Source organism: Caretta caretta, chromosome 9 (assembly GCF_965140235.1).
Source record: "Caretta caretta isolate rCarCar2 chromosome 9, rCarCar1.hap1, whole genome shotgun sequence".
In the NCBI taxonomy this organism is placed as follows: Eukaryota; Metazoa; Chordata; order Testudines; family Cheloniidae; genus Caretta; species Caretta caretta.
In genome coordinates, this window is record NC_134214.1 from 33,077,581 (window position 1) to 33,104,986 (window position 27,406).

At 43.1% G+C, this 27,406-nt stretch overlaps 1 protein-coding gene across 4 annotated transcripts in view; it reads right to left on the bottom strand.

Annotated features, from left to right (window-relative positions):
* Nucleotides 1–27,406, bottom strand: part of RASA2 (RAS p21 protein activator 2) — a 113,762-nt gene that overhangs the window by 33,138 nt on the left and 53,218 nt on the right. For all 4 annotated transcript variants that reach the window (XR_007358612.2, XM_048865423.2, XM_048865422.2 and 1 more), the window contains exons 6-9: nt 9,953–10,036; nt 8,631–8,703; nt 6,363–6,439; nt 4,361–4,459 (exon numbers count right to left, since the gene is read on the bottom strand). Coding sequence is in view for 3 of the 4 variants with exons in the window: in XM_048865423.2 (XP_048721380.1) it covers nt 4,361–4,459; nt 6,363–6,439; nt 8,631–8,703; nt 9,953–10,036 (333 nt within the window). In the remaining variant the exon portion in view is untranslated. The remainder of the gene's footprint in view (nt 1–4,360; nt 4,460–6,362; nt 6,440–8,630; nt 8,704–9,952; nt 10,037–27,406) is intronic.

The window sequence follows — 27,406 nt, forward strand, 5'->3', positions numbered from 1 at the left end:
GTGTGTGTGTGTGTGTGTGTGTGTGTGTGTGTGTGTGTGTGTGTGTGTGTGTGTGTGTGTGTGAGAGAGAGAATGAATGTGTGAATAAATATGACACTGAATGGAATGTTATAGCTATAACTAACTGCTTACTATGACTCTTTCTGTATTCACAATAAATGTGGTATTTTGCCTTTTCCCCTTTAATAAGATCCGGCTGGTTTTTATTTTATTGGTATAACACCATGTCCAGCCAAAGGGACCATTCACGGTGAGAGAAGAAAGATCTGCTGAGGTGATCCACCAGCTGGTTCTATGCTCCCCGGAGATACGATGCCTTGAGATGGATTGAATGCGTTATGCAGAACTCCCAGAGTTGGACTGCTTTCCAGCACTGGGGGGGACCGTGGGGAAGGAAACGAGCTCCTCCCTGCCTGTTTATGTAGAACATGGCAGTCGTGTTGTCTGTAAGAACCAAAATGATTGTTTGTAATGCGGAGCAGGATCGCTTGGCAAACTGGGGACGACAGGCCTTGAGTCCCAACAGTCTGAAGTAATGTTCAAAAACAGAGGGGTAACCGGATCCTATACTGTGGGGACTGAGATGTCAACCTTGAGCATCTCGTCAAAAAGAGTGTTTCGAGCTCCCTGAGTGTCTGGAGACGGCCTGCACTGGCCCTACTGTGGAAGCCAGTGGAGGAGCTCTATGCCTGAACCCCGTTCTTCATCCTCTGCTAGTCATAAGACCATGAGAACATAAGAACGGCCATACTGGGTCAGACCAAAAGGTCCATCTAGCCCAGTATCCTGTCTTCTGACAGTGGCCAATGCCAGGTGCCCCAGAGGGAATGAACAGAGCAGGGAATCATCAAGTGATCCATCCCACCGCCCATTCCCAGCTTCTGGCAGATAGAGGCTAGGGACACAATACATGCCCATCCTGGCTAACAGCCATTGATTGATCTATCCATGAATTTATCTAGTTTATTTTTAAACCCTGTTATAGTCTTGGCCTTCACAACATCTTCTGGCAAAGAGTTTCACAGATTGACTGTGCGTTGTGTGAAAAAAATACTTCCTTTTGTTTTAAACCTGCTGCCTACTAATTTCATTCTTTTGTTATGAGAAGGAGTAAACAACACTTCCTTATTTACTTTCTCCACTCCAGTCATGATTTTATAGACCTCTATCATACCACCCTTAGTCTCTTTTCCAAGCTGAAAAGTCCCAGTCTTATTAAAAGACCTTTCTAGAAGGCTGGACAAAGTAATGGCCTGTCTGTTGGGGCCTGTAATGCTTCCTAGATGCAGCTTGGGTATACAGCCCCAGGGATTTCAAGGTCGCCTAAGAATCCTTAAGCCCGTGGAGCCTAGCATCTGTTTGCTCCAAAAAGAGAGAGGACCCTTCCAAGGGGAGATCTTGAAAGGTCTGTTGTACCTCCTAGGGAAAGCCAGATGATGGCAACCATGAACTTCTGCCACATGATCACTGCTGTGGCCATAGATTTGGCTGCAGAATTGGCCGCATCCAGGACAGCCTATAAGGAGGCCCTCGTCACCATTTTCCCTTCCTCGATCAGCAAGGAGAACTCCTGTCCGACATCCTGAGGGAGCAAGTCCTTAAATTTTTGCATAGCCTCCCACATATTGAAGTTACAGTGACACAGCAGAGCCTGCTGGTTTGCTGTGTGAAGCTGTAGTCCTTGCAGCCAAACAGCTCTAACTTTTTTGGGTCCTTTGCCTTAGGTATTGTGCCCGATTGTCCCTGTCACTTTCTCTTATTGTCAGCTGCTACCACCAGGGATCCTGGGAGAGGATGCAAGTTCAGAAACTCGTAACCTCTGGCTGGTATGAAGTACTTCTGCTCCATATGCTTTGCCGTGGGAGGGAGGGAAGCAGGGGTCTGCCACACCACCTTAACTGGGTTCATGATAGTCTCGTTAAGTGGTAGAGGCACCATCAAGGGACCCGCTGCCGATAGAATGTCCGATAGGCTGCAAGTTGCCTCCTTGATAACCTCCATCTGTATGCCTAGATTGTAGGTACTAGTACTTGCTTTAATAAATGTTTGTAAACCTTGTGATCATCTTGCAGAGTGGACACACCCGCTGCCAATACAGCCTCATTTGGGGAAGAGGAAGATAGGAACAGCTGAGGGCCTCCACCTCTCCCTCCAGATTGACCAAGACCTGCAGGGCCTCCTCTTAAGGCTTGGTACCAGAGTCTGGATTTGGGGGTGGGGAGGGGGGTGTCACATGGCAAAGCACTACAGGTGCTCTGCTCTCTGAGGCCACCAAGTAGGAGCACCTGAAGAGTGCACGATGAACTTTGGGGAACCCCCAAAGATTCCGAAAAGGCCACTTCAAAAGTTCCAGCCCCACGGACCCAGTGGCCAACTGCTTGGTGGTACCCCTGTGCTTGGGGCCCATGGCAGAGTAGGAATGTCCCAGGGAGTAATGTGGGCGGCTGCAATGGCAGGAAGAGTAGGATCCCACTTCTGCCTCCAAAGAGTCCCGGCGTGGCAACCAGGGTGGTGTGGACCCCCTTTGTGCCAGTGCCATGGTGAAGCCTGTGATGAGGCTACTGTGTGGGGTTTTCCTGCTAGAGGGTAGTCCCGGTACTGGCCTGGCACTCAACGGGACTGGCAGCACAGAGTCCTATATGGCTGGGGATGCAGGAACCAGCAATGAAAGTGCATCCCTGGCTGCCACAAATGCCTCTGGAGTTGACAGTACTGTGAACTGATTGGCAGTGCTGCCAGCGCAGGAGTCAGTGGAGCCTGTGTAGGTACTAGTGCTGCTGGTATTGGCTGTTGTGGTGCCAGGGTGGAAGAGTGACCCGACAGAGATCTTGCTCTACTCCAGTCCCCATCCCTGCTTGACTGTGGCACCAGGGATTGCCACTTCTTCGGCTGCTTCTTATGTTTCTTCTTGAGCATCGGGGGTGGGGACTGGTGCAGAGACTCACAACCAGTGGGGGGAGCGCTTCACACCAAACTGAAGTACTTGGTGCGTAGTTTAAGTGTGGCTCTGAAGTGGGTTTCAGGGCTGCCTCCAAAAGAAAGACTTTCAATCTCACCTCCCAGCCCTTTTTGGTGCGAGGTTTGAAGTCCTTGCAAATCTGGCAGCGGTCCTTTCTATGAGACTTCCCCAAGAACTTGAGACAGTTGAGTGCAGGTTGCTCAATGGCATCCATTTGCTGCAGGAAGCATAGGGCTTGAAGCTGGGTGACCGAGGCATGCCTCGGCACTGGGGAGTGAATGAATCTCACTGAGCGTAAAGGAGTCCAACTTAAAAAAAGAAACAAAAAAACCCCCACCTATCGCTACTATAACAACTATACACACTAGAAAAGAAGAAAAATAGCAGAAAAACGACTGGAAAGTTAGCTTGAGGCAACAAGAGTAGTTCCAGAAGTTGTAATGGGTGGTCAGAAGGAACTGAGGGGGTGCAGGGTTCACAAGGTCCTTTATACTGGTGGTATGAGCACGTGGCACCAGAGGGCACTGGAGCTGACTTGATGGAGACCACTAGGGGAAAAAATTCTAGCAACTGTGGTTGGGGTGTGCACACACCTACATTGGAATGGACATGAGCAAGCACTCGAAGAACAACTTATACTTTCTGCATTAAGGAAATCAGTGTAGTACAGGGGTGGGCAAACTATGGCCCATGGGCCAAATCCAGCCCACCAGCCATTTTAATCTGGTCCTCAAGCTCCTGCTGGGGAGCAGAATCTGGGGCTTGCCCCGCTCCGGTGCTCCAGATGGGGAGCAGGGTTGGGGGCTGCTCCATATGGCTTCCGAAAGCAATGACATGACCCTCCTCCGGCTCCTACATGTAGGGGAAGCTAGGAGGCTTCGCTCTCCACGCTGTCCCCACCCCAAGCGCCACTCCCACAGCTCCCAGTGGCAGGGAACCGCAGCCAATGGGAGCTGCAAGGGTGGTGCCTGTGGACAGTGCAGCAGGCAGAGCTGCCTGGCCGTGCCTCCGCGCAGGATCCGGAGAAGGTACTTGCCGCTGCTGGAGGTAAGCGCAGCCCAGAGCCTGCACCCCTGAGGCTCTCCTCGCACCCCCGCCCTGATCGTCCTCCCACCCTCTGAACCCTTCAATCCCAGCCTGGAGCACCCTCCTACACCCCCCACTTTCCCACCCCAGCCCAGAACCCTCTCCCTCTCCCACACCCTAAACTCCTCATTTCTAGCCCCACCCAGAGCCTGCACCCCCAACCAGAGCTCTCATCCTCTCCCTCACCCCAACTCCAATTTTGTGAGCATTCATGGCCCACCATACAATTTCTATTCCAAGATGTGGCTCTCGGGCCAAAACGTTTGCCCACCCCTGATGTAGAATCAAGTTTTCTTTTGGTCCCTTATTTCTCACCATGCTTGGAAGGAATCGTTTCCTAACACTTTCACTGGAACCTTAATTTCTCCTAGGAAGACATCTTGCACCAGGTTTCCATTGTTCCATAGGTCAATCCTGAAAGTTAAAACATTCTTTTTAATGTTCTTGCAAATTATAAGGATAAAAACCACCAGCAGATTCCAGATCATCAACAACAACCACCTTGCATCACTAATTCAGCATGCATACAGACAGGAAATATTAGGATTGTTATACCAATCTAGTAAAGTCAAGAGGAACTTGAATGGCTTATTAAACCCACGAAAGGCAGCCATGGAAACAAATTTAGACAGTGAAAGTTAGAAATCACAGACTTTACATCAGTAAAACATAGTGATACTGGTTGATGTGTTTTCTATTTTGAACAAAATAAAATGAAATGAAATTACTGCATTTCCTTTTCAGGTGTTTGCAGTGAACTTTTACCAGTGTACTTATATCCCTATTTTACTGCTGCAAGTAAAACTTGGACAGACTGCAATACCACACTGACGCATGCGCTTGTTTTTTCAGACAACTGCTTGAATATTCAAAACCTAAAGAGCTATCGCTCCAAAGACATGCACCTGGATTGGATTCGATTACTTCTTACCTCTGACATTTCTGTTAGACAGCAGATAGGTTAAGAAGAACAAAAAAATTAATGCTAGAGTTGTTGGGGCATAATTGCTTTTCTATATATATTTTCATCTATAATCCTACACACTGTACAAATTGATGGGTCACATAAGTAAGAACAGACTTAGAAAGGAGTGAAGTTGGTTCTTTAACGATAATTAAAATTTACACTAAATTTTTTTTTTGGTGCCAACTATGAAATGATCACTAATGCTCAAGTTGTGCCCTCAATTCCTCTCTGATGTCGGGCATGTGTGTGTGCATGTGCAAAGCTGATGAGGCTAAATGGAGGTGCTCTGAAACACTGCTTGTGCAGAACAAATGTAGGCAAACTATTTTAAAGTATGCAGGAGTAGAAAGCGGAAATACACTGTAAGGTGCTTCTTATCTGCTAGAGGAAGGTATTATGCGTGTTCCACCAAACATGCTGCCAGATGCTAGCAGACATGTAAGAGAGACTAGTTCCTGTCCAGGCCCCCGACACAGCTTACTTGGAGCCCCGTAATGTCTCTGGGTGGACTAGACGCCGGGTGGACTTTTCTTGACTTCTTGGTGCTAGTGTCAGCGTTCTGACTGATTTCTGCAAGAGCATGTTGAGAGTGAGGGGCTCTTTGTACCACTTACAGCCCAGTGCAGGTATCCTGAGTTTAGCTCCAAATGTATGTATGACAGAAAAACCACTATTCTATGAACTAATCTGGGACTAAGGAAAGAGCAAAAAATTAATAAAATTGATCTCATAATTACAGTATGTACAGTGTACCAGTTGCAGTATGGCGCATTGCATTGTTTTCTTTTTGTCCTTCAAACCCCTGCAAAGCAATTTCCAATGCACTGAAGGCATCAGAATGTGAGAGGATATCTACTTGTTCTCCATTGACATCACTTTCATTATGTAATTCCCCTACCCCCATCAGGAAAAATGGTTTGTGTAACTGGTTGTACATAAGATTGGCATTCCTAAAATGGAGATTCTGCTGTACTGCCTAAGTAATCTAGGTTCTGAAAAAAAGGATTTTGTTTTCATTGACATTAAGCAAATATTATACACGTGCCAGGGAATAAATATTAAGGAAACATACAACTTTCCATAAATTAAGCTATCTGAAGTTTGAACAAACATTTTAATTACATAAATAATTTTCTCAGATACTCAGAAGAGTTTACAGTTTCACTTTTAGAACTGAAGCAAGTTTACTATGAGGATTTTATTTCTGAAATTGGACGAATCTTCGTTGTAAACTTGAACATTAGTTTTTTACAGTCACGTTATTATAGCCAAATAAAGAAATGTTATGGCATAAAGATTTTAATGTACTTTACAGAAATTGATATTAAATATAGAATCTCAAGAACGTACCTGACTTCCAGCTTCTCTATGTCCTCCTCTTCTACCTGAAACTGGGATTTTTTGGTATAGCTACTGGACCTGGTTACCTGTAAATAAAATCCCTCAATGATTTTTGTCTTTCAGCCTGGTTTTTAAATTACAAATCTTCCATATCTACTGTAAAATCTTTGCTTTTTAATATTATATTGGTCCTGAAAGCAAATTTCTGAAAGTTCTAGAATATTAATTATGTATCATAAACTGAAAAGGAGTACTTGTGGCACCTTAGAGACTAACCAATTTATTTGAGCATAAGCTTTCGTGAGCTACACCTCACTTCATCGGATGCATACCGTGGAAAGTGTAGAAGATCTTCTTATATACACACAAAGCATGAAAAAATACCTCCTCCCACCCCACTCTCCTGCTGGTAATGTATGTGTGTGTGTGTGTGTGTGGGGGGGGGGGGTGAGAAAACCTGGATTTGTGCTGGAAATGGCCCCACTTGATTATCATACACATTGTAAGGAGAGTGATCGCTTTAGATAAGCTATTACCAGCAGGAGAGTGGGGTGGGAGGAGATATTTTTCAAGATTTTCTACACTTTCCACGGTATGCATCCAATGAAGTGAGCTGTAGCCCACGAAAGCTTATGCTCATATAAATTGGTTAGTCTCTAAGGTGCCACAAGTACTCCTTTTCTTTTTGCGAATACAGACTAACACGGCTGTTACTCTGAAATGCATCATAAACTGAGATACACTTAGGAGACAAACCGTAAAAATCCCACTTCCCCTCCCCCACCTCACACAATTTTAACTGCATACTTTAGAATCTGTTTTCACTTCCAGATTAATTTTGTGCTCAATTTATTGCATTCCCAGAAAGCCATAAAATTATGTAATTGCTTTGTAACCACTTTGTTCCAACATTTTAATTCACAGAAAAATTTAATCTGGGATTTCATGAGGTAGAACATGAGAGCTAAAACATACTGTAGGCCTGCTTCTGCAAGCACTCCAATCATCCATTTCTTACTGAAATTAATGGGAGTTTCAAAAGCAGAGTTCTCACAGGATCAGAATCTATACGCAAAGCATTAAATTACATACTACTGTCACAGTACTGATTTTAAAAAGGTCAATACTTTCATATAGCTTGATAACTTGAAAATAAGGGCTATATATTTTACTGGCTATTTTATTTTTCACAATATAAAATGAAAAGCAGAACACAAAGATGGAAAACAAACAGTGGAATCATCTTAAAGGGCCAAATTTTGGGCCTCCTGCACCAAAGCTCAAGTAAGCCAAGCTTGGCGTGAAAGTTCTGCAGTGGTCAGAGGAGGAATATCCACCAGTTTCCATGCTTTAGCTCACCCCAAAACTATGAGGGAGTAGAGGAAGCCACCACAGATTCCTGCTCCGAAGCGTGGTATTTACCAGCTCTGTTGCCTTCAGGGGCTTCCAGACTTGTGGGTAGCTGGTGTCAGGATTTGTCCCATAGTAACTCATTTTGTTTACAGAAAAGCACCATTCTACCTGAAGACTCGCTAGAGCCAGAATTCTATTTTGCACATTGCAATGCATTAAAGTAATATGCAGTTTCAATCTATTTCACTGAAGACTGAATAAAATAACCCACACTCCAAAGGTGATGAACCTCAATACGGATATTCCAAGCCTAGGAGGCTCTAACAGAATGTCAAGCAGTATATTGATCTTCTTATGAAGACAAAGGAGATGAGGGTAGGTCCAAAAACTTAATGTCATTTGTTTTTGGAGACAAGGTTTGATCCCAAGGCTTAAGCAGCAAAAAGTTAAAGCACTTACTTATTCTACCTAGAGAATGATTTCAAAATCACTGATCGCCCTGTAAAATTACTGTACTGACTATAAACAGCCAAAACCTCATTTTTTACTAAGTGCTCTGAGAGATGTTCAAATTAAGGGCCATGTATATACAGTATATTCATTCATACTTCACATCATATCAGAACTGCGACTGATGGCCGCCAATCAAGGGCAATAAATAGCCCTTACATTTGTGACTATGAAACTAGCACTTCTCACTAGGTAGTAGTTGAATGGGACTGCTGTGATCTTTCAGCCTGTTACAAATAAAGGTGACTTAATTTATTTTGAAGTAAATGCAAGTTTCTCCATGAGACCCTCTTGTCGCTAGCATAAACAAACCAAAACTAAAACAAAACAAAACCAAAAACGGTGCATGAGACAAACAGGCAGGCAGGCAACACACATGATTTGAGAGTTTAAATTTTGAGAGAAATTAGTTACCTCAAAATAAAATGTTTCATTAAACTGTGGATTGCTTGTTTTCTTCTTTACTTTTGTCTTCTTTTGGTCATTCCTGTTTCAATGTGGTACAGTTTTACCATATAGAATTTAAAACACACAATTATTAAAACATTCTATTGTCAAGAAATGGCCATCCATTTAACTGTTAGGTCCAGATCCTCAAACATATTTAGGTGCCTAACTCCTATTAATTTCAATGGAAGATAGGTCCTAAATACCTTTGAGACTTGTAGCTATACTGCGTAATTATGTAAATATTGAGGTCATTTAAGATGTCACTTGATATAATGGAAAAATATTGAAGAGAAAAAGTTAATACACATTCACAGCATGGTTTGAAAAGTTAAATGGTGATGTTCAAAAGCTGTACCTATTTACATATATATGTGCACCTGGGAGGTGGTCATATTTAGTTTACCATTTCTATTTTAGTTCACAAACAACATGAAATGGACAGAAGTTGATGCAGATTAAAATATGGAATGGATTGGAATGATTTTCACTCCTGAAAACAGCATTTTTGTGTATCTGCCTCCACATATGAAATATTCAGTGTTCCTTCTCCATCCCCTCCTCTTGCTCCACTCCCGTTTTCTACTTTAAGTGGTGGTGTACATTGTTACTATAACCACATAATATTGCAGCCTTTCTTTCCCGAGACTGAACCTGTCACTTCCAAGAACTGCTCAGGTACTAAGTATTTCCTTCCAAAAAAAAAAAAAAAAAAAAAACACACACACATAAAAAGCCATTGCTAATTCTAAACCAAAGCAGAAAGTATATTTAGTGATTTTTTTCTATGTAAATAAGCATTCTATTTATTTCTCATTCCAGCTAGCAATTCCTGCTCAACACATTACTCAGTGAGAAGAGCAGCAAATATGAAAATTATTATTTTTTGCTTTTAAATAGGATTTATATGGTCTTAACAGACACAAAGGTACATGACTTATACCATACATAACATATGTTCTTATACCATGGACAACCTTAGCCTGTAAGAGATTCAGTGTAAGTAAAATTAACAGAGAAAAAGTTGTGTTACATGAGACTATGTACCTATACATAGTTCAGTGCTGTTTCTAACAGAAGTTTGTGTAGAACACGTACAGTACATCGTAAGAAACTGGTGGTGGGGGGGAATAAAGATTCTTTTCTCCAACACTAAAATCCATCCATCCAATTAATCATTTAACAACTATATAATTGAACACTTTGGTCTAAAGACATACCTGTCTCTTTCCTAATTTAGAACAACATTTAGAAATACTTAATTTGCAATATAATTCAACAAATGTTACCTAGAAGGACCCACAAGAGACACCGTTGCATAAGGGTCACAATTCTGTCCATTTACAAGAGGTAACCCATGGCATTCCTTTATGCTAAAATGAAAAAAAGAGAAACAGAGTTAGTGAATCATGAACTGCGCCATCCCCGGTACTGACAGCCAGTTGCGACCTGACATGGTAGTCACCGACGAGGCCCAGAAAAAGATAGTCAACGTGACGGTCTCCTTTGAGAACAGGACCCCAGCCTTCCACGAAGGCCGAGCTCGTAAACTGGAAAAATACGCCCCCCTGGCCGACACCCTGAGAGCGAAGGGCTACGAGATGCAGATGGATGCCCTGATAGTCGGAGCCCTGGGCGCTTGGGACCCCTGCAACAAGCGTGTGCTGCGGACCTGTGGGATCGGTTGACGCTACGCACGGCTCATGCGGCGCCTCATGGTCTCGGACACCATCCGATGGTCCAGGGACATCTACATCGAACACATCACCGGCCACCGACAGTACCAGGAGATACGAGCCGGTACAACATCGTGCAACTATGAGAAAGGGACTGAGAGACTTTTTCCATCGGACCATATGAACTGGAAACAAACTCACTGAACATTAAATCTCAGCAAATGAGGGTAAATCCATCCTCATCATCGTATCCACTCATTATACTCCACACCTGAACATAGCCATTATATGAACAACATACCGCCATATCTCAATGTCTGTACTTTGATCCGTTAACCTTTTACCCCCCAATCGGGGAGATTGCAGATTATGTATTCCTTACGCCACCCGTTCCTAAATCGAATTTCGCACTCCTTGATAATCTGTACCTTATTCCCTGATAACCAGAAACTTCTATGCTTAAACTCTGTACCATTTTCTTTTTATATCATCTTAATAAAATTAAGAATTTTTGACAAGCTGTCTTTTCTTTTAAAGCAAAGAAGACACTTTAAATCAAATCAATAAAGAGTTAACATCAGCCAGTACATAGTTTCTGCACAGCAATGATTAATATATCTGAAGCATATCCGATTCCACATGATGTTATATGTAGTGTGGATATATAGTACAAGTGGGCTCCACCACCAGACTATCCAATGCACAGTTTTCTAGGCATAACTTAATGCTGGATGTCAATCAGGTGTACAATTAATCTGAAGCAGGTTAGTGGGTCTTCAGGACTCTTGGGGGGGATTAGATACCATGAAGTACTCAAATACCAGTCATGTGTTCAGCATAAATAAAACCCAAGAACTCAGAAATGATACACAGAAAATTACTGTGAATGAGAAGACTGTAGATCTACAAGTTACCTGTTAATTTGACTTAAGAAAGACAAGACGACTTGCCAATAGACTTCATCTACACTGACCCAAAGATAGGGGAAGTGGTAAATATTGGGCCAGCAACAGTGTTCGGAAGCCATCTGAATGGGGATTAAACCTTGTTCCACCTAAGCCAGTTACTAACTTGGGTTGGTTGATCAATGCAGTAGGGTCAAATTGTGCTGGATTCATATTTTAAAGTGCACGTCCAAACCTTTTAAATACATTTGTAACAAGGTTTGTATGTATCTACTCTAGTGGTCAGATGAGAGAAATCTGCTTACCTGGAAGAAGTCAAACTACTTCTAGGCCCTGGTCTACACTACAGAATTACGTCAAATTTAGCCACGTTAGGTCGATTTAAAAAATGGACCGCGTCCACACAACCAACCCCGTTCCGTCCATCTAAAGGGCTCTTAAAATTGACTTCTATACTCCTCCCCTATGAAGGGAGTAGTGCTAAAATCGACCTTGCTGGGTTGAATTTTGAGTAGTGTGGATGCAAATTGACAGTATTGGCCTCCGGGAGCTATACCAGAGTGCTCCATTGTGACTGCTCTGAACAGCACTTTGAACTCCAATGCACTAGCCAGGTACACAGGAAAAGCCCCAGGAACTTTTAAATTTCATTTCCTGTTTGGTCAGCGTGGTGAACTCAGCAGCACTGGTGACCATGCAGTCACCCCGGAATCGCAAACGAGCTCCAGCATGGACCGAAAGGGAGACACTGGATCTGATTGCTGTATGGGGAGAAGCATCTGTGCAGACCAAACTCCCATCAAAAAGAAGAAATACAAATATTTGCCAAAATCTCACAGGGCATGCTGGAGAGAGGCTACAACAGGGACACACAGCAGTGTTGCATGGAAGTTAAGAAGCACAGGCAAACCTACCAAAAGACAAAGGAGGCGAACAGTCACTCCAGGTCAGAGCCCCATACATGCCGCTTCTATGATCAGCTGCATGCCAGTCTAGGAGGGGATCCTACCACTATCCCACCACTTTCCGTGGACACCTGCAAAGGGGGAGTCTCACGCAACAGGGAAGAGGATTTTGTAGATGAGGAAGGAGAATGCGCAGCAGGCAAGCGGTGAATTCGTTCTCCCCAGCAGCCAGGACCTTTTCATCACTCTGGAGCCAATACCCTCCAAAGGCGGGATCCCCGACCCTGAAGCCGGAGAAGGCACCTCTGGTGAGTGCACATTTGTAACTACAGTACAGGGTTTAAAGCAATAGTGTTGAATGACTAATTTGCCCTGAAGAATTGGGATGCATTCATGGCTTGTACAGCTACTGGAAAACTCTGTTCACATGTCTGGGGATGGAGCGGGAATCCTCCAGGGACATCTCCATGAAGCTCTCCTGGAGGTACTTTGAAAGCCTTTGCAGAGGGTTTCTGGGGAGGGCTGCCTTATTTCGTTCTTCACAGTAGGACTCTTTACCACTCCAAGCCAGTAGCAAGTATTCTGGAATCACTGCAGCACAAAGCATGACAGTGAATGGTCCTGGGTTTTGGCTGAATTCAAGCAACATTCGGTCTATATCTTTCTGTGTTAGCCTCAGTAGAGCGATATCATTCATCGTCACCTGGTTGAAATAGGGGAATTTTTGTGAGAGAATAGTAAAAGGACCCCGTTCATGCTAGGCTGTTTGTGCTTGGCTAAAAGGGATCATCCCAGAGAATAGCCACATGGTGGGGGGTGGGAGGGGTGAAGGGATCATCCCGGAGAATAGCCACGCAGAGGGGTGGGGGGAGATGTGTGCTGTACATCCACCTGAAAACTGCAGCTCCTCCTTTCAAATGTGAAACCCAACCCCTTGCTTGCTCTGGGAAAGGAGGGCTCTGCAGTTTGAAAACATTCCCACATTATGAAGGTGTAAGAAGCCAACCACGCGTACTAAAAGGCTTACCATGGCTGCCTGGAAACCAAATTCTGTTGCCCAGCTGTGCGGACGTGTGCGCGTGCGAGATGTTTCACCATAGTGGCAGGCGCTCAATATAAAAGGAAAAATGCGACCTTGTACCTAAAGCACGTGCTGTCTGCTGTGAATTTGATTGATTCACTGTGAAAGAGTCTCCCTTTTGTTCTCAGAAATGTATCATCTTAAATTTTACTCTCCCTTTTTATCTCCCCCCCAGAGGCAAATGTTTCTACGCTCCCCATCATCTCCATCCCGAAGATTATTGCAGATTAGAAGGTGAAAAAAAACGCACTCGCGATGACTTGCTCGCCGAGCTCATGCAGTCCTCCCGCACTGATAGGGCACAGGTGAATGCATGGAGACATTCGGTGGCAGAGGCCAGGAAAGTATTAAGTGAGCGCGAAGAGCTGAGGCAGGACGCCATGCTGAGGCTAATGGGGGAGCAAACTGACATGATGAAGCATCTGTTGGAGCTGCAGGAAAGCCAACAAGAGCACAGCCCCCCGCTGCATCCACAGTATAACCACATGCCCTCCTCCCCAAGTTCCATTTCTGCCTCACCCAGATGCCCAAGAATCCAGACACCCAGCCACTCCACTCCAGAGGATGGCCCAAGCAACAGAAGGCTGTCAAACAGTTTGATTGTTAGTGTGACTACAACAATGTGGCCTTGTCCTTCCCTCCTCCCCAACCCGTGGTACCTTGTCAGTTATCTCCCTTTTTTTTTTAAATTAATAAAGAAAGAATGCATGGTTTCAAAACAATAGTTACTTTATTTCAAAGGGGGAGGGTGGTTGGCTTACAGGGAATTAAAATCAACAAATGGGGAGGATTTGCATCAAGGAGAAAAACACACGACTGTCACACTGTAGCCTGGCCAGTCATGAAACTGGTTTTCAAAGCCTCTCTGATGTGCAGCGCGCCTAGCTGTGCTCTAATTGCCCTGGTGTCTGGCTGCTCAAAATCGGAAGCCAGGCGATTAACCTCAACTTCCCACCCCGCCATAGACGTCTCCCCACCTTACTCTCACAGATATTATGGAGCACACAGCAAGCAGCAACAACAGGAATGTGGGTGTGCTGAGGTCTGACCTAGTCAGCAAACAGCGCCAGTGAGCTTTTTAACATCCACAGGCACATTCTACCACCATTCTGCACTTACTCAGCCTATAGTTGAACTGCTCCTTACTACTGTCCAGGCTGCCTGTGTACGGCTTCATGAGCCATGGGAGCAAGGGGTAGGCTGATCCCCAAGGATAACTATTGACATTTCAACATCCCCAATGGTATTTTTCTGGTCTGGAAAGTAAGTCCCTTCTTGCAGCTGCTTGAACAGCCCGGAGTTCCTAAAGATGCGAGCGTCATGCACCTTTCCCGGCCATTCCACACCGATGTCAGTGAAACGTCCCTTGTGACCCACCAGTGCTTGCAGCACCACTGAGAAGTACCCCTTGCGGTTTATGTACTGGTTAACAAGGTGGTCCGGTGCCAAGATGGGGATATGCGTTCCGTCTATCACCCCACCGCAGTTAGGGAACCCCATTGCAGCAAAGCCATCCAGTATGACCTGTACATTTCCCAGAGTCACTACCCTTGATAACAGAACGTCAATGATTGCATTGGCTACTTGGATCACAGCAGCCCCCACAGTAGACTTGCCCACTCCAAATTGATTCCCAACTGACTGGTAGCAGTCAGGCGTTGCAAGCTTCCACAAGGCTATCGCCACTCGCTTCTCAACTGTCAGGGCAGCTCTCATCTTGGTATTCCTGCACTTCAAGGTGGGGGAAAGCAACTCACAGCATTCCAGGAAAGTGGCCTTATGCATGCGAAAGTTTCTCAGCCACTCGGAATCGTCCCATACCTGCAACACTATGTGGTCCCACCAGTCTGTGCTTGTTTGCCTGGCCCAGAATCGGTGTTCCACTGTATCAATCAGCCCCACTGCCGCCATAATGTCCCAACTGCCACAGCCCATGCTTTCAGGAATGTCTGTGTCCATGTCCTCATCAAAATCCTCCTCATGCTGGTGTCTCTTAACCTGGTTCTGCATATAGTCCAAGATAATGAGCAAGGTGTTTACAATGGTCACAACAGCAGCGGTGATGGTGAGCTGAGAGGGCTCCATGCTTGCCACCCAGTGACCCAGGAAAAAAGGTGACCCAGGAAAAAAGGCGCAAAACGATTGTCTGCCATTGCTTTAATGGAGGGAGGGGCGACTGATGACATGTACCCGAAACCACCTGCAACAATGTTTTTGCCCCATCAGGCATTGGGCACTTAACTTAGAATTCCAATGGACAGTGAAGACTGCGGGAACTGTGGGATAGCTACCCACAGTGCACCACTGTAAGTCGATGCTGGCCATGGTAGTGAGGACGCACTTCGCAGACTTAATGCGCTTAGTGGGGACATATGCAATCAACTGTATAAAATCTACTTCTATAAAATCAACCTAATTTCGTAGTGTAGACATACCCTAGGATAGTGAAGACTTAAGGGTAGATTGTGCCTTTAAGGCACAAGCCTGCAATATGTGGTGGTTTATTTCCGCAGGTGATCCCAAAGACACTGGGCCAAGTCCTCAACTGGTCACAATCCATGGATTATAAGCACAAAAGGGACCATTGTGATCATCTATTTTGACCTTTGATTTAATTCATGTTTGAACTAGAGGATCTCTTTTAGAAAAAATCATCTTGATTTAAAAATTCCCAGTGATGGAGAATTCACCACAAACCTTGGTAAATGGAGCCAATGGTAAATTATCCTCACTGTTAACATTTGCACCATAATACCAGTCTGAATTTGTCTAGCTTCAACTTCCAGCCACAGACTCTTGCTATATTTTTGTCTGCTAAAGTGAAGATCCCATTATCAATATTTTGTTCCCCATGTAGGTACTCTGAGCATGATCAACACACCCCTTAATCATCTCTTTGTTAAAATAAATAGATTAAGCTCCTTAAGTCTATCACTATAAGGCATGCTTTTCAGTCCTTTATTCTCCTGGCTCTTCTCTGAAACCTCTGCAATTTATCAACATCCTTCTGGAAGCATGGATGCCAAAACTGAATACAGCATTCCACTAATGATCGCACAATGTGCCAAGTACAGAGGTAAAATAACCTCCTTATTCCTAATCAATATTCCCGTGTTTATATATCTAAGGACTGCATTAGCCCTTTTGGTCACAGAATCACACTAGGAGCTTCTGCTCAGCCAATTATCCACCACAATCCTACAGCATCCTAAAAGTATAGCCTTCAGTCTGATCCTTGACATACAGCTTCTTATTCAGCTGTGTTAAAATGCATATTGTTTTCTTGCCCCCAGCTCTGTCCACTTCATTATTTACCGCTTCCCCTGTCTTTGGGTCCTCGAAAAACTTCAGTGATGATTTTGTGTTTTCTTCCACATCATTTTTTTTGGGGGGGGGGGGGCACGCGGGAAGAGGCTACATAGCATTGGGCCAAGAATCCATCCCTGTAGAACCTCACTAGAAAAACACCTGCTTGACGACAATACCTCCTTTACTGTTACATTTTGATATCTGACAGCCAGTTTTTGATCCATTTAATGTGTGCCATGTTAATTTTGTATCATTGGAGGTCTTATGGGGGGGGGGGGGAACCAAGACAAATACCTTACAGATATCTAAATATATCAAATCAACACTGTTACCTTTATCAACCAAACTTGCAATCTCATCAAAACAAGATACCAAATTACCTTCCTTTAATTCTTTACTAATTGAGTCCCATATCAGCCATTCCATTATTCGCCTGGGATCAATATCAGACTGACAGGCCTATAATTACTCAAGCTATCCTATTTACTCTTTAAATATTGGCACAACATTAGCTTTTTTCTAGTCTTTTAGAACTTGTATAGTGTTCCAATGAAAATCAACACTAATGGTCCACCATGTTCCTCAGTCAACTTTAAAACTCTTAGATGCAAGTTATTTGGACCCACTGATTTTAAAACGCCTAACTTTACTAACTGCTGCTTAACATCTTCCTGAGTTACTTCTTAAATGGAAAGTGTCTCATCATCCTATGATATGACTACATAAAGTTTTTTACCAAATAGAGAACAAATATTTATTGAACTGTTCTACCATTTCCATTTAATAATGAACCAATACCACTGTTAGGATTCTTTTTGTTCCTAATATACTTAAACTCCTTGTTGTCCTTAACTGCTGGCCATAGATTTCTCTTCCTAACTGGATTTAGCTCATAATGGTTTTTAGCTTTGTTGTGAAAGTGGCCCTTTTCAAACACGTGTGTGTATGTGAGTGAGAGAGAGAGAGAGAGAGAGAGTGTGTTTTAATACATTACATATTATTGCTTTGGTCTTTATCCTGTTTGCACATTACAAATGTGATCAAGTCACGATCACTTGTACTGAAGCTACCACTAATTTTTAGTTCTGTGATCATTCCTTTTTATCTGTCAAGACAAAATCTAGTATAGACTTCCTCTATGTTGGATGCAATCCTTTTTGAATTAGGAAATGGTCATTATCATATTTAGAAATTCTGAGGATGTTTTAGTACCGGCACACGAGACCTCCAGTTTAGGGTCACTCAGACTGAAATCCCCCATGATCACACAGGTCCCTCCTACACATTACATATAGGTGCTTAAGGAGGTTATCCCGTTTCCTAGTGTGATTTGGTGTCTGTAGCAGACATTAACTAGTCCCCATCTTGTGCTTATGTTAGAACATGGATCCATAAGCATTCAAGACCATTTTCGTCTAAGTTGTTAGTGACTCAAACAGATAATATTTTGACAGTGTTATTTACCCTCTCCTTTTGACCACTCGATCCTTCCTAAGTAGAATATACTCACTGACTTTAACAGTCCACTCATGCGACTCATTCCACCAGGTTTCAGTAATACCAACAGACTGAATTTATGCTTATAAATGAGCAATTCGAATTCCCCCCTGTTTCCTAGCACTGGTGTAAAAGGCAAAGAATTCATTCTCCTTGCATACTCTGGTTTCTTGATTAACTTAGTTCCCAACATCATGATTTTCGGCTAAACGAGTGCTCATTTGTTCCTTGTTTTCACCATCCCCTTTTGTCATTAGCTTAATGCACTCCTCACTTCTCTGGCCAGCCTGTTTCTGGGAAGTTTAGCTCCCCTTCTACAGAGATGGAAGCCATCCAAACTGTACAGCCTCCACTCCCCTAGCAGGTAGACCCAATTTTCCACACCAAAACCCTCTACTTTACACCAGATACCTAGCCAGGAATTCACTTCCAGATCTGCCTTCATTCTTCCACAGGATAGGAAGGATCTCCAAGGAGATCACTCGGATACTATTTTTCAGCACCCTACCAAGTTCCATGAAGTCATCTCCAATCTGCGAGACATCACACGATGCAATGTCATTAGAGCAGTATGTACGATTACCAGTGGATCCTTGCCTATAAGCTTCAGAAGCCCATCCAATCTTAAAGTGACATCTCACACCTTGGTTCCAGGATGACAGCACATTGTCCTGTTGTCTGCTTGTCCCTTGAATGTTTTTTCCCTTTCTTCTTAGTATAGATTCCATGAAAAGGATCATCTATCTTCTTTGGATAGTTTCAGACCTCTTTGTGGGTATGCTTGATTTTCTTATAGGTTGGGCTGAGCAGCCATCTACAGGTGTGTCCCATATACCTCTCCACTCCACTCCACCAGATGGATCTTCAGAGAGATCTTCTGCAGTTTCCACGCTAAGGACCCTGTATCAACCTGGAACTTCAGGTTGTGTGGAATTCCTCATGATTCTCTCTTCTCTGATGGTCGCGGTCGCAGACTGCGCATCCTGGCCTGCCTCCAGTAGTATAGAAAACCAGCTTGTCTTCTTGCCTCTTGTGGTTATGAACTGCCACACCTCTAATTTTCCTCCCCACTCCAGTTCCTTGGTAGCCAATTCCTTTGTTTCTTGTATCTGGGGTAGTGAAGCTTCCCAAATCTGGTTGTCCAAGAACCCCTCTCTGATGCTGCATAGTGTCTATAGTTGTCCTTCCAATCCAATAATCTTTTCTTCAAGCACAACCGCCAACTTGCACTTCATACACAGGGAGTTCCTTCTGACATCAGACAGTAAAGAAAACATGGCCCATCCACTGCAGGTTGCAACCACTGATCACTAGCTATCACAATATCGAATGCAGAACTGTACTAAAAAGGAAAACCTCTTTTAGTCCCTCTCCAAACTCCCTTCAAAATTCTCCTGTTTGCTACTCAAGTTCACCAAGCAAATGACTTATTCTAAGCTTCCCTGCTCAGCTCTACCCCCTCACTACCAGGGAGAAATGACCCACTCTGACTTCAAACAGTGGGGCTGATCAAAGGTGGTCAGACCACAGCTACGTGGGCCTTCCACAACATGAACAAACAGATCTGTCTCATTTGCCTACCCAGGGGCTCACCGACCGACCGACCAACCAAATGTCAAAGATAGATGCAGCTCCACTGACTTCAACATTATTCCAGAAACTCTGGGAACAGCCTGGCTGAGAGCAACTCTGTTGCACATTTTAAAAGGACATGTGCACCAACCCACACATGGGCCAGTTTTGCTGGCTCATAAGTAGAAGCAAGGGATATGGTTATATCCCATCTCCTTTGGGAAGACTAGCACCACCATGAGTACTTGCCTCAGACAGTCTGCATGCTCTGTGAGCACAAGTATTGAAGTTAAGTGGTCCCTCAATGGGGGCTTGAGGAACTGCTCCTTAAAATGTAAGAGCTCTGATCATCAAAGAATGCAACATATTGCAAATTATTTCCACTGGTTTATGACAAACATTATACTGTAAATACATGCATATTACCACCATTACTATAACGGAAAGACAAACAGGCATATCAGCAGCAGAACAGTTAGATATTAGATCAGCTAAAGAAAATGAGTGTGAACTTTCTACAGCTCGGTCCCCACATAGTTTATGGATTGTGCAAGTGGACAGATTTCCCCACTACCCACCTCCAGTCCACACAAACAAAACTTGAGCCAACAATTTTAGCCTGTTCCAAGTTTGTTGTTTTCTGCCCCGATCCAGGAAGGAATCAGTTTCTGTTCAAGAGTACCCCTTTTTCCTCAGTTGTATCTATTTAGACTGTGCACTCAACATCACACAGCAAAGTAGTGGAAAAAAACCCGGAACAAAAAACAAATAACTCAGGTCGCTTTGCTCCCAGTCCAATATCTTCTTCACTAAACTACACTCAACAGCCTTAATTCAATAACTATAATCAACAAATGGAAACTAGTCTATCATTTACCAGGTCCTGGATGCAGGAAAGGAGATTAAGTCAGCTACCAAGTCTCCGGGTGGCTGCAGAATTTCACTGTACAGCCCTTTCTGACTACTTCTGTAACCCTACCTAGTGATCTGGAAAGGGGGCATAGCATTGGGCTGAGAATTAATAGAGCCTTATCCCTCAGGGATTCAATCTGTTCAGATGCATACGTGCACAAAATCTGCACAAAGAGGAACTTTTGAAAAAGGATGGTTTGTTCGTAATTGAAGGTCTGTAATATCTCCTCTGTACCGGGCTCCTCGTCCGTTTACCCTCACTGTGTACTTTAAGAATGCTAGTAAATGTTTGGACGTCTACTGTCAGACACACTTGCCCATAAGTTGCTTCTTACTGTGTTACTTCCAGCGGACCTACTCAAAGCAAACTGAATCCAACAGTATAAAAACCCAAAGAGAGATCCTGTTTAGCATCAACTTTACATCCATAGAGAATATATGTATATCCAGATCAGAAGAGCACAAGCATGTAGAATCAGAGGTATAATGCTAATGATGTTGCTTTGTAACTGTGGGGCAAGGACTCCAGCCTACTCACAGTGGGCTGCATGAATATAAAGTCATTTTCTGAAAGGAAAGCAGATTAAATTTACAAGGTTAGCTATGAATGCATTAATTACTGGGGGGATGACAGTCTGATTTTGACTTTAGGATTATACAGAACTTCTGAGACAGCTTGGTGAGCCTCAGTCATTGGTAGCTTCCATGTTCTGTAGGACTAAACCAAAGATACACAACTTTCTTAAGGAGACAAACAAACCAAACACCACACACCACTCCCTTCTCTCCGTCCTGTTCCTCATTCTCTTCTATACAGCAGACACCCATAATTGAAGTTAGGTTATTTCCATTCTGGATCCTTTCGCAACATCCCACTGAACCCAACCTGGAAGGAACAGAGCCCTTCCTAGGAGTCCCTGTTGGGATTCAAATTAGACAACTCAGCACAAAGATGAAAATTTGTATTCTGACGGTGCACATTTTTCCTTTTACTTCTCAGAAGAAACAGTCCCCACACAACCTCGAGATCTGGCTTACTTGTCTTTAGTCTTAACCACCAGGGCTCTACATTTAAACCCATTGTGTTAAGAGGGATCTTCGGAAGGCTCACACATCTTGATAAACACGCTGGTGGGGGCCTAGTTCATACCTGATTGAACTCAACAGGGCACTGGCACTTTCTCCATTAATGTGAGTAGGGTCAGACAACACGGTTGAAATGTCTGTTCCCTTTCTACATTATTTATCATTTTAGTTGCTGCCACTGACTGAGCTATATCTGTGGTGAATTATGCAACTTCCCACCACCCCTGCAGGCAAAGTCCTAGAGGTGCTAGTCTGGAGGAGTGTTGATGCCAGACACTCCACTGGTCTTGACCTCACCCCTTTCTACAGATGGGAGTGCATGAAACCCTTCTATAGTAAGCTGTGGGAACTGCCTGAGTTTAAATTACTTCAAATGTCCACACAGTGGTATTCTGCCTACCTGTATATCCATCCTTCAGCCCCTCCTATTCCCTTCTTTGATTGTAGCAGTTAAAGACATTTATTAAGTTGGTGTCCAAAAGGCCTCAATCAGAATCAACGTTCATTGTGCTACACATTGGATAACCAGATAGCTTCAGTGTCTAAAACTGCCTTTTCACTTCTAGCTCGGTAGGAAACTTCATCCCTTCCTCCCACATGGGTCAATCATAATAATCCAGCATGTAAGTGACAAGTGATAAGTCACTGTCTTAAGTTGAACATGACAATAATGCACAGATTGTAGCTGGTACCGAACATGGATGTCTGCTTCCACCATGGTCTTGGCTGCCATGAGCCTATCAGGCCTCTGCTCAAGTTCTTCCACTGGCTCTCAGTCAATTTCTGTTGACCATTACAGGCCTTTGGCCCAATCTCCAAAGCAATTAGATTAGATCAAACATAGCTGGGCCTTGATCTATGCACCACTGTGGCAGTTGTGCCCCTTTTGGACATTGCGGATCACGATATCCAGGATGAAGCACATGCAAGCTAAGGAAAATGTAAATGCAGCTGAATCATAAGTAGAGTGTGTCCTCAAACCAAATGGACTGAAATTTGGCAAACATGTTGAAGAGACTGGATAAGAAGTTGGAATGTTCAGGAGAAACAGAAATTACACAGAAACAGAGACTAAAGTCTCCCTTTTACAAATGCTTCATATTTAACCAACACTTAGGTGACCAATTGCACCTCTGCATTCACATCCTACTATCACTATTGTAATAATCTTTGTACAAAATAGGTCTTGTGAGGTGTCATTTGAAAACTTCTCACTCACACGTCAGTAATATCTTGGTGAAATTTATGCAGCAATATTAAATGTAAAGTTATGAATTCCCTCTGGATGACGTTGCTAGCACATGTTCAAACCCACACAGGCCTAACTAGGTAGAAGTTGTTAAACAGGTCTATCCTAAACAAAGAGATGTGTTTACATCTCTATTTACATATAAGTAGTAAACAGGGTCCTTGGGTCAGCAAGAGGGGGCAAATTGGTTTCTCAGAGACAAAGGATAAGCTGACACCTCTAGCCAGGTGTTAAAACTGACTGGTAATCACCCATCAAGTGGCCATTCTTTGGCAACAAAGGGGGAAAGGAATTGATCGATCTGCATTTTAGCAAGCAACAACCTAGAACATCTTTCAATACTAGACTCCATGTCTATGTCCTCGCAACAGGAAGGAACTTAATCTGGGGATAATCTTCAGGAAAATGCATTTTAAAAAATGATTGAACTATAAAAGTGAAGGGCAAAAACACCCCAGGTTATATTTCCTCTTCTCCCCTCTTTCACCTAAAATGACAAAGAAACCAGTCCTTTGACTTTGGGAGGGATCCTAATATGAAAATTTGGTCAGCAATGCTGGGAACATGTGGTAAGGATTTTACCTTGAACCAAGTCTAGTTTTTGCTACTAGAAAGGGTATCTTTATTTTCCTTATAACGATTTCTGACTAATACTTTATACTTGTACTCACTTAAAATACTCTGCAGTTAAATACACTTGTTTTATTTTTTAATTCAAAACTAAATTCAGCATTGTGTTTAAGCTGAGCTGTTTGATAGCTCCATCTAAAGTAGCAGGCTGTTTGGCTATTGACCCCCCACAGAGGCAACGGACCTACAATATCTGAACTATCCAGGAGAGGGCTGGACAGTGCAAAACACATGTTTTGGGCAAAATTTGTGACTGGGAGTGTGTTCGGTTCACCCAGAAAATAGTAACCAAGGCTGGCAAAAGCCGGAGTGTTGCTGACAGGTTGCTGGGGTCAGAGCTGGTAGACCAGGGCTGCAGCTATACACAGGCACTCAGGTTGTGACCTACATATTGCTCTCTGGCTATCTGAGAGTGGCCCAAGTTGAAAGTGACAACAGCAAAGCATTGTGAGGCACCTAAGGTTGCGGGGGAGGTGGTGACAACTCCTCACTGGTCTGGATTGCACCCTGGAACGTAACAACTTATTTCTGCCTTGATATTTAAATTTCCATGTTCTGAAAGCCTGCAAATCTAGAACTGCTCTTGTACTCACTCACCCATACCCTCGATCAATTTGGTGCCAGAAAGGGTAAACAAGGATTAGCTGTTTGTGAGAAAGTTGTGAACAGCAAAGATGTTTTTGAAATAACTTTTTACAACAGAATTCCCAAAAGAGGCAAATTTTTCAAGTGTTTGATCTTTAAGGCTGAATTTTGTAAGCACTCAAAACATTAAGCCTGACAGAGTAATTGGGACTCGATATCCAGGACCAGTCTTTTGGACTTAAAGCCCACTTCTCTCCCAAACTTTAAATTTCTGAGGACCCTTTACAAAGGATAAACCACCTTTCACTTGAGAATATTTTGAGCCCATTTAACTGTGAAGGGAACATTCATTCAAAACATAAAAATGAAAACTACAATTGAAAGTTTGTCAGAAGGTTTTTGATGAAAATCATTTTTAGGTATCGTCTATCATCCCTGCATTCACCCAAGGCCATTAAGCCCATGATCCAAATTTTGCCCCTTCCCGGCTAATTTTAGATACCCCTAACTAGTTAGTGGTTAGGAGGGGAATTACCTGTACCACTGCTAATTATGCCAGAGCATCTTCAAACTACATCTTGACCACCAATTGGCAAAGCTACCTCCTCCTTCCCCAAGTTATTACATGCATCTTCCTAACAAAACAAAAAAAGACAGACAGGCATCTAATGATAAATTGACATAGTTCATATTCATAGGCATGAAAAGCTGGGAAAAGCACATCATTCCTCTTCACGTACAAGAATTTTGTAGTTACTTCAAAAAATTAAGGGCCAAAGTCTCCTGTTCCATTTTAGCTAGAACTATGTCTATGGATAGGAGTGACGTTTCCCACTGCTGTCTTTTTGTAAGCTGCTTACTATGGTCTCAAACTTCATATGTTCTGCAAGTTAAGGAAACTGTCAATTTTTAAAAAATAAAGGATTGTTTTGTCTTTTGTTTTGTTTTTTGGCCAGAACCAGTCCCAGTGGAGGCCATAAACCAAGAACAAAAACAGTACTAATGACTACATACAGAATGTTGTGAAAATGCACAAAGTAAACAAACTTCAAAAATCGCCCTTTAATTTTTCAGTTACAGTAATAAGATAGTTGAACATGTGAATTTCTGCCTTTGTTACATGAGATTTTCAAGTTGATTGTATCCCTTTAAAGTAAGACAAACCTAAAGGGCCTCCACACAAATAAATAAAAAGGTCATCTTCTAGGCTCTTCCAGAAATTCTACAATCTTGGAGAATCAATTATTGTTTTATGTGTAGATATATAGGTGTATGTTTAGTATATAAAAATATATATTATGCATAGAACATACAAATGCATTTGCCATCAGTTTTGGCAGAGCATTAACAAATGTGTCAAGTTTTAAAAGGTAAAAAAACTTCCCCACCCCTCATTTCATAATCTCAGATGAAGGCAAAAAAAATGCTGATGTAACACTGAACTGCTTAACGCACAAGTTTCTACCACATCAGTCACTGGATGACTACAGCAACCACGAGAGAACCCTAATTTCCTTTAGATCATTTCCCTCTCTCTCTCAAAGACATCCAAAAAGAAGGTACAGTGCAATAACCCACTTCCTATTGACAATTGCATTCTGCAACAGTAACTTTCTAAAGCAACTTTCCCCCCCCAGCATGAAGTCAAAATAAAAACACAATTTTAAGTGTAAAAACATCTTAAAATAGTTAAGTACTGTTAATTTGTACATCCATGCACTCTAAGTGCAAAAACTGACTGTGCAAAGTTAGGGTTGGAGAGAAATTACAAAATGTTTGGAATTTCCTAACATTCAGCTTTTGCTTTTTGCTGAATCCATGTGGGGGAAGCTGTTCTAGTTCTCCCTCATATGCAGATGTCTTGCTCCCCCCTTTTTCAGTGTCCCCCTATTGGAATATGTACAACACTGATCAGACTGTCAGCCAGTGTGTTTAACTTATGAGCACATGCAGTTAAAGCAAGCTGCAGTGCCTACTTTTGGGACAAAAATAATTGGTTACTAATTTTGCTCCTATCAACAGTGTAATGGAAGAGTCAGCTAGATTCCTTTTCCAGCTTCTGTACCAACTGAACTGGTCAGCCAAATTCAGATTGCATAGTACCACTTCTTTTGTTCTTTATTATATTAGAAACCAAGAATTAAAAAAAGCAAATAATTGTGTCTTAGTTCTTGTCTCCACAGTCCTTCCTGCAGAGGCTTTCCCTCCATCCAGATCTTGCTCTCTGCAGGCTTCTCCATATCAGGCCTTCCACCTGATCTGTATGGAGACTGCCCCTCCTTCCACAATTCTCGGTCTCTTCACCTGCTCTCCTGCACGAAAGGCAGGCAGTCTTATATGCAATTTCAGAGAGAGCATATAACTAGAACAAGAATGTGACTTACAACTACAGCTCCCAGTTTTAAAAGGCTTACTCAGACGCACAGAACTTCTCCAGCACCGGGGCCACGGAGGCAGGGAAGATAAAGCTCCTCTCCAGGGCTGGGTGGAGCAAGGGAAGATTGAGCTCCTCCTGGGGCTGGGGGGAGGCAGTGAGCTTCTGTGCCCTCTCCCCCAAAAAAAGGGTTAAATTTAAATTCCTGAACACACCTCTGACCACTTACATGTCCCAAGCCCAGTGCCTACTTCTAAATGGTATGCATAACAGGATAGCAAGATATACAAAAAGTCAGTGCAAACACACAGTAGCCTACTTCCACAATTTTACGTAGTTGGTTAGCATTATGAATTTATTATTTGTGTATTCACAGGATATCACAGCTCCTTTATGCAAATTAAACAAAACAAGAGCATCTACAATGAATTGAGTCAAGTGACAATATCCAAAAGAGCTCAAATCCAGAAAGCATCCTGCACTTTCCACATCCAATAGTTAAATAAAGTGGAAATCTAAAAAGTGTTAAGATTTGAAATCTGAAAGAACAAGGATATTCAAAATGTCAAGATTCCATTTTTTAGAAGTTCCATATCTGGACACACACACAAACATACTACATATTCAGCACTTGATAAGTCTGAATTCAGAGACAAGGAAAGTGTTCATACCAAAACCAAAGTGCCACCAACTTTCAGCCACTAAAAGGATTAAGTGGAAAGATCTAGCAATGGACAGAGGGAAAGAATTCCGTTCCTCCTCCTGCAGTACTGAAGGATTGAAATGCAGAAGTAGGCTTCCTACTCCCTTGAAACCTACTAAGGATAGAGGGAGAAGAGAAGAGTCACAGGAGTACTTTGACACAAATCTACTTCCCAAAAAAGTGTTTAAAGGTGACTGATCTTGTACCTCCCCCATCCTTCCCAAAGTCAAACTGGCTCCCAGAAGCCAACAGAAGGATT